Consider the following 13,580-nt stretch of genomic DNA (forward strand, 5'->3'; position numbering starts at 1 on the left):
TGCCACAGACGTTTCTTCCGGAATTCTGACTACAGAAATGCAGCCATTCATTCTGACTACATTTCTGTGACCCACCATGGAGTTGATGTTTCCTAAAGCCGACTCAAGTGCTGTGAAAAACCCTCCGGGAATGTCTCCCTGCTGGGGGACGGGAGTAGGGGTGGCTCCGAGCCAACACTCTTGGGCTTGTCTCCAGACTTGGGGGCCAGGGCTTCAGGGAGGCCAGGGAGGCTGGGATAGCTGTCTGCCAACTCTGGATCCTAGACTTGGCCAGTTTCCCAGGCAACCTGACCCCACACAGAAGCGTCTGCGTGTGCAAACACGTGAATTCTGCATGGTGCTTTTTGTAAATAGCCAGGAGGGTAAGTGAGTCATGGGATTGATTTCACTCAGGAGAGAATGTCATTTTGTTGTAAACACACACACACACACACACACACACACACACACACACACACACACGCGCGCAGTGGGGAGCAGGAAGAGAGCAACCACACAAAGGACAAAACTGTCCATGCAGACAAGACAGACATTCTTGCTCAGAGAGGCACAGTTGCTCTTCCAGGTATATGCATGCCACTGCATAGAGAAGCACCCAGTGCCTTCCTGCTCCTGGGCACATGCTCTATTCTGGTTGTTTACTCTTCTGGAACACTCCGGTCCCAAACTTGTTGGCTTGCCTATGGGGAAGGCTCTGTTGTTTTGCGAAGTGGACACGGTGTGCCTGGCAGACTTGCCTTCTAAACAGTTTTGTTTCTGCCTATGGGTTAGTGCTGTTCTCAGCTTTGCTCACAAACACTTCTTTTCCCTTTTTCTTTTTGTGCTGAGTAGTGGTTAACTGTGGAGAGTCAGAACAGGTCCCAGCGTGGAGAATAAGTGACTGCTGAATGTCATCCCTAAATGGGACAACTGTATTGCCTCCTCCAAGGCTTGGGGACCATGTAGAAGAAGGGCCAGAAATAACGCAAGAGAAGCCAGTGACATGGCTAGGAGCTGATGACCTGAATTTGTTTCCTGGTGCTCACATAAAGGACAGAGCTGAGGCCTGCAAGGTCCCTGCTGACCAACCCCCACACACTGTTGTAGAAGAGCATCCATACACGTACCTGAATAATGTTTTTAAAAAATGTAAGAACTGAGCTGGGCATGGTAGTGTCTGCTTTTAATCCCAGCCTTTGGAAGGCAAGCAGATTTCTGTGAGTTCAAGGTCAGCCTGCCATAAGTAGTGAGACTCCAACAGGAAGTAGGTGGGAAGTGGTGTGGAAGGCTGACTTTAGGGCAAGATTGGCCACTGTAGTCTTGAATTCATAGCAACTGGTTTAACCTTCACGAGACTGGGCCTGTGGACATCTTGTTATGAAGGGGGAGGGGTGACACACTCAGCCCCACCTCTCACTGAGCATTTCTAGGCAAGCAATGGTTGCTGGGAAAGAGGGATGTTTTCTTCAACAGTGTAGTCCTATGAAGGTGTCCATGTTCCTATAATCAAACCCCTACCCATGCTCCTGCAAACCCTAATGGAACTCATCGAGTCATTTAAAAAGAAGGCGTGAAGGTAGAAGGAAGACCAGGCAGGAAGAGAATCGGAGTCAGTGGGATGGGAGGGGACAAGAGAAAGCAAGGAGCCCCTGGCAAATAAGATATGCGTGCATTGAAACGTCACAATGAGACTCATTGTATGTGATCAATTTCTGCTAAAGGAAACATTAAAATATCTTTAAATGTTAATTAAATAAAAACACACAAAATATTTTTTTAAAAAAGGAGAATAAAACTTACTAGCTTAAGTCATCACCTCATTAGGGGACATTTCAGGTCTGGAATGTGTGTGGGATTCAGCCAGAGGATTTGTCTCCCCTCCATGTTGCCTGGCTCAGTGGTGGTATCTGTTGGCTAGAAGGGCTGGTTTGGAGGAACCCCTCTAAGTCTGTGAGAGGAGGGAGCTGGAAGGCCCAGCACGGTGGGGACTGTAGACAGGAGTCACACACAAGCCCCTGAGGGGTGGCACCCCAGATTAGGGTCCTCACCTAGTAGCCAGCACTCTTCGAGAAAGAGTATTGATGGAGGCAGAGGAGACACGACATGGACTCTCACAACCGGGCTTCTAAGGTAGTCGTGGGTCCTTAATGTTATTAAGTCCGTCACTCACGTGGTTCAGATTTAAAGGCGGGGGTGGGGGGGACTGTAGATTCCCTGTCTCAGTGCCAGGTGTCATGAAGAATTTGAGGACATTGTTCATCTAAAACAGATGTACACACATATGCATGCATGTGCACACAGGTACATATGCTCTGTCACACAAACTTACACACATATTTACATACACTTACACACACATCCACACACAGTTCTCTTTCTCTCTCTCTCTCTTACACACACACGTACACATACATATACATACATACATACACACACACACACACACACACACACACACACACACACTCATGTACACACAGTCTGCAGCGCTCATGGAAGCCCAAGCCTCCTTCCCTGGCCAGCACACGTTTGGGGTGTAGGTAGGCTGGAAGCCGTAGACCTTGTGATGACCCTGTTGTGGCAGAACTAGGAGCTCATGGGCTCCCTGTAAGTGTTTATCCCAGGTCCTCACGAATCTCTGAACAGTGATTTCTGCCCTGTGACTTAACCTGTCATCTTCCGCACCCCTCACTAAATCTACAGACATCTGGAATCCCCGTGCAGAGTACTCACAAAGTCTGGAAGCGAAGGTCATGTGTTGCATACCCATTGGAGTCAGAGAATTCTGGAGCGGGTAGCTCCATGCCTCACTGTACTCCAGGACATGGAGGCCAAGTCCTTGGTGGGTCTGATCTATATTCTCCTACCTGGACCCTCCTTTCCAGCAATGTTCGTTGGGTCTGTTCTGTGGCGTGTGCTCAGTCTGGCTTCCCACCTGCAGAAGGTCCTCAGAAGCCATTTGGTCGTGTGAGCCTTGGGTGAAGCCTGGGGGCCTGGTTCTCCCACGTGTAGCCATGAGGATGTGATGAGGGGTAGAAGAAAACTCCTGGACCCAAGGCAGAGGCACAGAGGGCTGCAAATGGAGCTATCGAAGGAGCTGGAACCATTCCCCTCCCCTTTGGGGAAGGTGTAAGAATAAGGCTGTTCTAGTCCTAGTCCCTCCCACAGCTGTGGGTTTGGAAAACAGACAGCATCCTGGTTTTGAAGTTACTGGAACCTGGGACAAATCCCAGCTCCCCCACCCCAATCTGCTGGCTGTGTAACTTGGGCTAACTCTCTCGACCCTCTGGACTCTAGAGTTTTCCTTTGAATATTGAGAAAATTATACCTCTGTTCTTCCACTCAGCAATGTTTAATGACTATCTACCGTGGCCAGAGGCTTTGGGGAATTAGATGACAAGAACAGGCCATGTTCGTGTTCTCCTTATGGAGAAGGCTGTCATTAGCTGAACTCATGCGCAAGCAAATGTACACTTGCCAGCTGAGCTAAGCGGTGTGGGGGACCCATGCAGGTGCTCCACGAAGGAGCAGTCCTCTCTGAGGAAGTTGAGGCAGCCAAGGTCAGCTTTGCTGAGGAGCGGACACCTGTGGCAGTGTCTTGGCAGCTGACGGGTGACCCAGGCAGGAGGAATGGTCCAGGTGAAGCACGAGGCAAGTGCCGCAAGTGGCAGTGAGAGGAGGAATGAAGACAGAAGAAGGCTTGCTCCCCTTGAGCTTCAAAGGGGGAGATGTTTCCGGGGTGATTTAGTGCGTACCATGCCATGATAGCATCTTGTCAGCCCAGAACCTCAGTTTGTAACTGGAGACAAGGGCCTGCTGTGGCATGATCAGACTCCCTCAAGACTACATATTATCGAGCATTATTAAGAAAATAAAAAGTCAGAGAGGTGGTTCATGGGTAAAAAGCATGTGCTACTCTTCCAGGGGAGCCAGATTTGGTTCTCAGCACCTACACGGCACCCCACAACCACCTACAACTCCAATTACACACACACAGGCTAAACACTCATAATACACAAAATAAATCTTTAAAAAAAATTCAAGAAGGAGCAGACACGGCAGTGCCCTCAGCAGGCAGAAGCAGGCAGATCTTGGTGAGTTCAAGGTCAGCCTGGTCTACAAAGCGAGTTCCAGGACAGTCAGAGGTGCTACACAGAGAAATCCTGTCTTGAAAATCAAAAAACAAACAAACCATTAAAAAAAGGCTCAGACCCAACTGCCTTGTTTTATGTCCTTCCTTCATTCCATTCTTTCTCCCTCCCCCTCCCTCTCTTTGACACATGGTCCCACGTAGCCATGGATAGCTTCAAATTCTGTGTAGCTGAACTCCATACCCTCCTGGCTCTACCTCCCAAGTCCCGCCTTGCTCTACTTTTATGTTTTTCTGGGAAAGCCCTGGAAGGCCAAAGGCTGGGACGCTGCCCATCTGATCTCCATTCCACCATCTCACCATGTGACCCATGGAGCTTGTAAACGACACACACTTCTGCCACCTTTGGTGTTTCTGTGTTTAGGCTTAAATGATAAAATCAAACCAACTCTCCATGGGAGGTGGCATTAGAGACACCATGCCCTTGTTGGTAGAAGAATAGATTTGGGGTTCGGTCCGAAATTTCACTTTTAATCAGGGATAAATGAACCCACTGTGAGTTTAATTGCTGTCAGCTTTCTTGGTCAACCATGAGTGTAGGAAAGCCGGTCCAGCTGTCTTAATGAGAGACTGCTGTGCGCATGACTGTGTCTGTGGCCCCCCGAAGAATTTGAGTTGGCTGTTCTCAAACAGCTGAGTTCAAGTCGGATATCTTCTTGCAGCACCCGACGGAGATGGGGGTTCAACAGCAGCAGTGTGCCTCAGGCAGAGGTTATTTCAAACTTGGATGTCATTAGATGCCATGGGGTTGTCACGGAAGTGGGAGGAGGACGGTTGGAAGAGCATGGAGCAGGAAGTTTGCTCCTGGAAATATCAGGGAAGCTACACTCATGGAATCTCACCAACACGGCCTCCTAAACAAGACCCGAACAGTGAACTCTGTTGTAGATGCATCAGTTGGAACTGGACACCACGCTGTCTCTCGTTCTCTGCATTTTGATTAATTATGGTTTTCTATAATGGTCTCTGTCTGTTATGTAAGAAGTTTCTCTGATTAGGTGTGAGAACTACACTTATCTGTTGGTATCCTTCCTTTGGTCCCATGGACCAATGTTGCCTGAGTCTTAGCTTGGCCACATGCTGTGACTCACTTCTCTGCCTCCTGGGCATCCTCCACACAGAGGTCATTGAGACGACCTCTCATACCCTCATTTTTCCTGCTCTGTGGTCCAGAGATTTTCTGTAGACAGGATGGGGAGTCCTGAGGCCTCCTCCAGACTTGACCTGGGTGATTTTCCATCTGTCGGTTTACACAATCGTCTCCTGTAAGGGTCTCTTTTGAGAAATATGTTCTTAAAATGCTGAAGACATGGCCTACAGAAGTCTGAACGCCTCTGGATCTTCCCCCTGGGGGCCTCCTGTCCCCTTCACTCCTAGACATGCTGCAGGTTTCTGCACTCAGGTGACCCTGTTGGGACTTGGGCCTCCATTCTTTGAGTAGCCCACTTCCATGTTTGTAGAAGCCATGTCTTCTTGCTCCTCCCTGGGAGATACTCAGCCTTAGGAGCTGCGTCAGTTGGTGTCTTTTGCTTGTGGTGTGGAGCCTTCTCCAGTCTGATTCTGGAGGAAGGTGGCCAGCAGGCTTCCTGCTCTGTGTTGTCACCATTCCCGAGGTGTCTTGGTTTCCTTTTCAGTTTCTGTGATAAAATACACAACAAAATCTACTTAAGGGTCAAAGGGTTTATTTGGCTCTCAATTCTGGGTTACAGCCCATCACTGTGGGGAAACTGGAGCAGCAGGAACATGAAGCAACTGGTCACATGACATCATCAGTCAAGAGCCACAAATGCATGAAACTGCTCAACTTGCTTTTTCTACAATTACACAGTCGAGGGTTTCCGGCCTAGGGAATGGTCTCACCTATAGTGGGAAGGTTTCCCACCTCAATTAACGCAACCCACTTCCCCCACTGCCACCTGGATCTAACCAGCCCCTCACTGAGACTCCCTGAGAAGCTGATTTGAGAATCTTCCAAGTTGGTAATTTACCATCACACTGGGCATCTCTTGAAGGTGACCTTGGTCAGACACATTTTTTACTTGCCTTCTTACTTTCCCCTAGTTCAAAGTAACTCGCAGAGGAGAAGTCCATCTCACCCATTTCTATGCTCCCAGAACCAAGCCAGAAGCCAGGCACAGGACCCTAATAGACACTGCCAGGCATTCAACACCAAATGATGCAGAATGTGCCCATTCACCAGCAGTTCACCAACAAATGTGGGTTGGAAAAGCCAGCCCGGCCAAAGTGGTAGCAAGATGGGTGGGGGCTTGACTGTTAGAGTTGTATTAGTTGAACTCAAATTATGTGTTCTGATGGTTAGTGTTGATTGTCAGTCTTTGTCAACTTGATGTAATCTAGAATCCCCTGGGAGATAAATGGGTTTCTGAGCATGCCTGTGAGGGACTATCTTGATCAAGTGAAATAATACGGGAAGGCCCATTTTAACTGTGGGCAGAACCATTGCCTAGGCAGGGCATCCGGTCAGCATAAAGCAGAGGAAATAACTGAGCCCCAGCCAGCATGCATTTATTCAGCACTCTCTGCTTTTGGACGGTAGATACAAGGTGTCCAGTTGTTTCAAGCTCTTGGTGAGCTGTCTTCCCCACCAGGACAGACTTAAATCGTGGGCTGAAATACCGTCTCCCTTAGGTTGTTTGGTCTGAGAATTTTATCACTACCATGGGAAAGGAAACTAAGAAAGGCATGTTCTGAACAAAATTAGGATGCAATTAATTAAAGGCCCTGGACAGCTGGCATGTCCTTTAGAAAGTTGGGCTAACCCAGCATAGTGATACACTCTGGGCGGTGTTAATTGGATCCTTTGCAGAGAAGACATGTGTGGTCTCTTTTAACATGAACACACTGTGCAATGGAACCAGGGAACTAGGTTTTGCCCTTTAGTCTCGCTGGACTCAGTTCACACAATGCTGGTAGGATCCCTTTAGAGGTGAACAAACTAGCTGTATGAAGTGGCACACACCTAGGAAACAGGTATGGCTTCCCTGAGGCGCTCTGTCCTGACTTCTGATCCCATTGCTTCCTCCCTGTCCGACCTGTGGCTTTGCCAATAGGTTGTGTGTGCTTCACACAGGATGATGGGATGAGGAAAGAGGGAAGGAATGGGATTTATGATCATGTCACATTCTGGGTGCCAAGGAAATCCCCCACATGCTGCTTAGTACCGAATTCTTTTTTCAGGCTGAGCTGAAATTCTCTCTGCTAAAGTGCTCCATCCTGTGGTTTTTAACACAGTCACTGGTTCTCCAACCCCTGCTTCTGGCCAGTTCCAGAGTGTTCCTATTGACTCCTTTAAAAACTTTTTTTTGTTGCTAACGGTTTTGTTTTGGGGGTTGGACCTCATTCATTCTATAGTCCAGGCTGGCCTGGAATTCACTAGGTAGCCTAAGTCAGCCTCAAACTCTGTCATCTTCCAGCTTCAACATTATGAGCAATGGGATTATAAATGTGAACCATCATATATGGCTATCTGTTGGCAATAGTTTCTGTCCCTGCCCTAGTCACACAGTTGTTCAGTCCCAAAGAAACACATAGAGGTCTACATCAATTATAAACTGGTTGACCTATTAGCTCAGGTTTCTTATTAACTCTTGCATCCTACATTAACCCATAATTCTTGTCTGTGTTAGCCACATGGCTTGGTACCTTTTATCAGCGAAGCATTCTCATCTTGCTTCCTCTGCGTCTGGGTGACAGCTGCAGACTGAGCCTTTCTTCTTCCCAGAATTCTCCTGTTCTGGCTGACACGCCTCTTCTTCCTGCCTGGCTACTGGCCAATCAGCATTTTATTAAGCCAGTAAAATTGACAAACCTTTACAGGGCTATAAGACCATTGTTCCACAGCAGCAGTCATTCTGTGTGTGTATGTCTGTGTGTGTGTATGTGTGTGTGTGTATGTGTGTGTGTGTGCCTGTGAATACCTATCAGGGCATATTCAGAATCCAGAGGAGTCAATCCTGTGTCTTCCTCTATCACTCTTTCCTTCGTTGCCTTGAGACAGGCTCACTGATCCAGTTGGCCAGGGAGCTCCTGGTATCTGCCTTTCCATGCCCCCAGTGCTGGGGTTATACATACACACTGCCGTGCTTACCTTGGTTTTTAAGTGAGTGCTAGGGACTTGAACTCAGATGCTCAGCTTGCATGGCAAATGATCTTACCCACTGAAACATCTCCTTAGGCCCCTTCTTGGATTTTTGAGGCAGGAACTCTCATTGGCCTGGATTGCAAACAATTTGGCTAGACTGATTGAAGGGCCAGTCTCTGCCTCCCCAGTGTTGAGGTCACAAACTCATGCTACCATGCTCAGTTTTATGATGTGGGTTCTGGGGATCAGACTCACGTCCCATGTTTGTCATCGAATCCTTTCCTAACTGAGCCATGGGCCTGGTCCCCAGAATTTATTCTCAGTACTTAAAACCTTTGACATATGAGCAGGGCCCAGGTCATGATTTACTTGACTTGTATCTCTAATTAACTTCTTCCTTAAAAATATTTGTAACCTTTTATTTTTATGTGGAAGGGTGTGTGTCTATGCACCACATTCATGCATTGCTTCTGAAGGCCAGAAATGGGCGTCAGATCCCCTGTGACTGCAGTGATGATAGCTGTGTGCTGCCATGTGGGTGCTGGGAATTGAACTCAGATCCTCTGAATGAGCAGCCAATGCTCTTAACCAGGGATCCACCTCCCCAGCCCCTCTAATTAATGTCTAATGTTTTTGCTTTTCAGATTCCAATAATGAGAGACCCTGGGTGGATCCGGAATGTGTGGCCTTCCAACATTAACGTGAGTGCAGTGGCTGTAACATGTTCATGTGGTTTCATATGATAAGATTAAATCTTGTCACAGAACAGCCTTCTGCCTTGGGCAAGCACAGTCTCCAAAGTGGGAATCCGTTCGGTGGATGCTTCCAGAGCTCTCCCTGTGTTTCATAAACTCTGCCCAGGCAGCTAACCATGTCGCCTGGTTTCTCATCTCTACTCTTAATCCACCAGCCTCCAGACACAGATGGGATTTTACCATTTCCCCAGTTAAAAAGCATCCAAAGGCTCATTAGTGGAATGGGAGAAGACATGTCCTTGGTTGCCTTTGACAGCGGTCCCTGGCTGTGGTCAGAGATGTCTACTAAGAGATACTCCTGAACTTTGCACAGCTTCCTCTGGGTCCTGTTGTGAATCCCTTCCTCCTCGTAGCTGGTCCAAGCCTAGTTCCCACCCTTCCTGTCATTTCTAGGATTACACACTGGCCTTGTTCTGTCTGACCCTGGAGTCTGTCTTTGTGGGTCTTCCCCAGACTCCAAATTCAGGAGCCTGATGCCCATCCCATCCTCTGACTCCCCTGCCCATTCAAGGCCTCGTGGACTCTCTCCTTATGTTTTGCTGTAAGCCTCTGGTCTGGGAAGTGGTCCTGATACCTCCAAAGCCTTTTCCTTAGCATATGACCCCTTTGTCTTGGTGCTTGGTTTCAATAGATCATACAGCACATTGAATACAGCCCATAGTTCTTCGGATTTGAGGTAGAGAGGTTCTTGGGTGGTCAAAGGAAGACTCAATTCCTAAGGCTTATTTGACTCTGCTGTGGCTTATTTCTACTTTGAGATTATAAAACAAAAATATTACTTTGATTCTGCCTTTAAAGAACTCAAATGCTAAAAGGGCTCAGGAAAAAGGTATAGACAAGGGGCTGGAGAGATGGCTCAGTGGTTTAAGGGTACTGACTGCTCTTCCAGAGGACCTGAGTTCAAATCCCACCACCTACATGGCAGTTAACACCTGTCTGTAACTCTAAGATCTGACTCTCACACATAGACATAGCTGCAGACAAAACAACAACACACATAAAATAAAAGTAAACAAATGAAAAAAAATTCCTTTAAAAAAAAAAAGAGGTATAGACGAAGGCTTGCAGAGGACCTTAGAGGCTTAGAGAAGTACCTGACAAAGCAAGGAATATATTTTTGCATTGATCCGGAGGCCCCAGTGGAGTAAGTGAGGAAGGCTGCTGAAGGAGACAGAACTCCGGGGACTCTGTAAGGGCTGAAATTCTATGTCTAAGCTGTAGACAGGAATGGGCCCAATGAGAGGCCAGGAAGCCTGAGGAGAGGGCAGTTAGTGGCAGTTGAGCCCAGAATGGGGCTGGAAGTTTCTGGGTAAGCAGTGCCTCTTTCCGTGGGTGGCTGCGCAGGCCGGTGGTCACAGAAGGAGCCTGACGCTGCTTCCCGTGGCCAGCTCCCTATTCTGCAGACCCTGGGCTAGAAGCCATGGCTACCAGGTTTCCAGCTCACATCTGGCCCTGTGTGCAGGTCAATGGTTGTGGTTCAGAGGAGAGTCAGGTGAGGGAAACAGCCCACTAGCCCCAGCTATGGCACCCTACCCGGAACTAACCCATCCTCACAGATCAGTGCGAAGAAGGCACAGATGGAATATCCTACTTTAAAAGGGTGGAATTACAGAAAGCTTCATCACTCATGGTAGGGGATGAAAACCCAAGCTTGGGGCTGTTGCTGTGCTACTTGCGGTATGTGAGAGACAGACCCTGAGCGAGATACCTGACAGGACAGCAACTCCTGTGTCCAGTAGGCGCTCGCTTGATCCCACGTATTTAGCGCTTGCTGTCTACTGCAAGCCTCCGCAGTAGGAGAGAGGGGTGGTAACAGCTTGTCTGAGGTGAGTGAAGAAGGCTTAGGAACAATCCTAGAGAAAAAGCCTCCAACATAAGGTAAGTCTTCTGGGGAACAATGGAAGAGCCCTCACAGTTGGCTGAGCATGAAGTAAGAGACAGAGGGTGGGGGTGGCAGGCGCAGATGCTCAGCTGAGATGAGAGAATGACTCATCTGGTCTCTTAGGATATTTACCTAGGCAGACTCTCCTTTGCCTCCAAATCAGATTAAATCTCTCTTTCAGCTATGATGATTTTGGGAATCAACTTGAAAGGATCTAGAGTCACCTGGAAGAGAGTCTCAGTTAAAGATGGTCTAATCATGTTGGCATGTCTGTGGGCATGTCTGTGGGCATTGTTTTGACAGCTAATGTTAACTGATGTGGGAAGACCCAGTCCACTGTGGGTGACATCATTCCCTACTTAGGGGGTCCTGGACTGTGTGTTGGGGTCCAGTCTCGACAGGGTTTGCCCACTCCAGGGTAGGGGCATGTGGATTAGAAATATTACATAGGAGGAACAGAGATGAGAAAGAAATATCTAGACATAGATAGAACTGGGAGGGTAATCTAGTGAATAATGAATCCACCTGATGGAGGAGGGCCATCTGTCTATGTGTTACTTTCATTGGTTAATTAATAAAGAAAACTGCCTGGCCTGATAGGTCAGAACATAGGTGGGGAAGACAGAACAGAATTGTGGGAGAAAGAAAGCAGAATGAGGCAGTCCCCATGACTCTCCTCTCCAAGACAGACGCAGGTTAGGATCTTTCCTGGTAAGCCACCACCTCGTGGTGCTACACAGATTACTAAATATGGGTTAAAGCAAGATGTGAGAATTAACCAATAAGAGGGTGAAACTAATGGGCCAGGCAGTGTTTAAAAGAATACAGTTTCTGTGTAATTATTTCGGGTAAAGCTAGCCAGGTGGGCTGCCGGAAGTGGCCCGCTGTTCCTTCAACATCCACCTGCATTTATTTTCCATGATCTTATATAGTCCAGTCCAAAGAGGGAGAAAGAAGGCAAAAGGCTGCTTTTGCATGATACAAAGAACAAGCAAAGCAAGTGCGTGCCTCAATACTTGAAGCATTAAGCCACTATACCCTGAGTTAAGCATTCTGTTGTTCAGGCAGGACATGTACCAACTACACCTTAGACCGAGCATCCTGTAGGCAGCACTCCCTGGGTCAAACTTTCTTATTCTTTTATGTTCTCGAAAGAGAAGGGATAGTTTTGAATTCTCTGACCTCTGTTTGGGGTAGAACGGATTCACCTTTGTGGGCCATCTCAATACCCCAAACACCTAGTAAGTGCATCCTAGGTCAAGATAATCTCGTTTGGAGTCACACCTTAAGCCAGCCCTCTTGTCAATAACCTTGAAAGAACAAGAGTAGGCTGAACTCACTGACCTTCAGCCAAGGTGGAGCAGATAATCTCCTGTGGGCCCCCACATATTCAGTCAGTGTGGACCAGACACACATTGGTGGGCCCCCACAGTGTGTAAGGGAAGAGGAAGTGAGCCCTGTATGTGGATGTCCATTCTTTCTCTGCTCCTGGTGGTGGATGTGTGGAGTTGTGTCAGGTCCCTGCCCTGACTTTCCCGCAGTGATGGACTGTCAGCTGAGATTGTGAGCAAGAGCAAACACCTTCTCTTCTGGGTTGCTTTTGTCAGGGTGTTTTACTACAACCACAGGCACAAAACTAGGAAGCAGATGAAGACGCCCCTCTTGTTTCCAATGCTGATTTTTTAAATTCTAGAAACTTGCACCTTGCACTGGCTAGCGTCATCAGGGAGGATGGAGCCTCAATTCAAAAGTGCCTCCATAAGATTGGGTTTCTTAGTGATTGGTAGGGGAGGGCCCAGCCCATAGGGTGGCCCCAGCCCATGGTGTGTGGAGCCACCCCTGGGTTGGTCGTTCTGGGTTCCATAAGAAAGCAGGCTGAGCAAGCCACGGGGAGCAAGTCAGTAAGCAGCACCAATCTATGGCCTCTGCATCAGCTCCTGCCTCCAGGTCCCCCCCCCCACTTGAGTTTCTGTTCTGACTTCCTGTGATGAGGAACAGTGCTGTAGAAGTGTAAGCCGAATAAACCCTTTCCTCCCCGAGACACTTTGGTCACCGCGTTCCATCGCAGCAGTTGTCACCCTGGGAGGCTCCTTTTGAAGCGAAGGGAACACAACACGTGTTGGCTGCCCTGCTACTTCCTGCTCTGTGGCTTTCTCCTTGCACAACTTGTGAGCGGAGTCCTCTCAGGTATCTGGTGACAGCCATGTGCTCTAATCTAGACACACACTGTGTGGCTCTTGTATCCAATTGCTCTTCTTTCTTAATACCAGTTTGTGGGGGTGTTGATTAGCTGGGGGCACCAGCACAGTCAGTTACAACAATAACCTATTTAATTACAGCCTCACATGACCCAGAGCTTTCAGTTTCTATGTGGTGGCTTCTGCGGGGGGGGGGGGGGGGGTTCTAGATATGCCCTGAGGTGCTGTTTTATTTGTCAAGGACTGCACTGTAGTGACAACTCAGGGTGCTGTCTGTTTCTGTTTATAGCTATCCACCCTACTCATCTCTTCTCCCACCCCAGGGAGCACCTGCTCTGGACTCTAACCACTTGCTGTCTCTTGCCAGAGTACTGGGGATCTCTTTGGTCTTAACTTCTTGAGGGCGGAGCCATCTCCTATGCACTCACTGGCCACTGGGCCTGGCCTGCTGCAACCACCAGGATGGCCTCTCACAAGGGTGGTTACACCTTCCATACCAGGGCAGGACTCATTC

The 13,580-nt window shown here is 48.3% G+C and overlaps 1 protein-coding gene across 4 annotated transcripts in view; it reads left to right on the forward strand.

Annotated features, from left to right (window-relative positions):
• Lpin1 (lipin 1) overlaps positions 1-13,580 on the forward strand; it is a 110,927-nt gene that overhangs the window by 20,687 nt on the left and 76,660 nt on the right. For all 4 annotated transcript variants that reach the window (XM_048439741.3, XM_048439742.3, XM_048439744.3 and 1 more), the window contains exon 2: positions 8,876-8,932. In XM_048439741.3, coding sequence (XP_048295698.2) covers positions 8,876-8,932 — 57 coding nt within the window. The remainder of the gene's footprint in view (positions 1-8,875; positions 8,933-13,580) is intronic.

The sequence above is a fragment of the Myodes glareolus genome, chromosome 6 (genome assembly GCF_982192425.1).
Source record: "Myodes glareolus chromosome 6, mMyoGla1.1, whole genome shotgun sequence".
NCBI lineage: Eukaryota > Metazoa > Chordata > Mammalia > Rodentia > Cricetidae > Myodes > Myodes glareolus.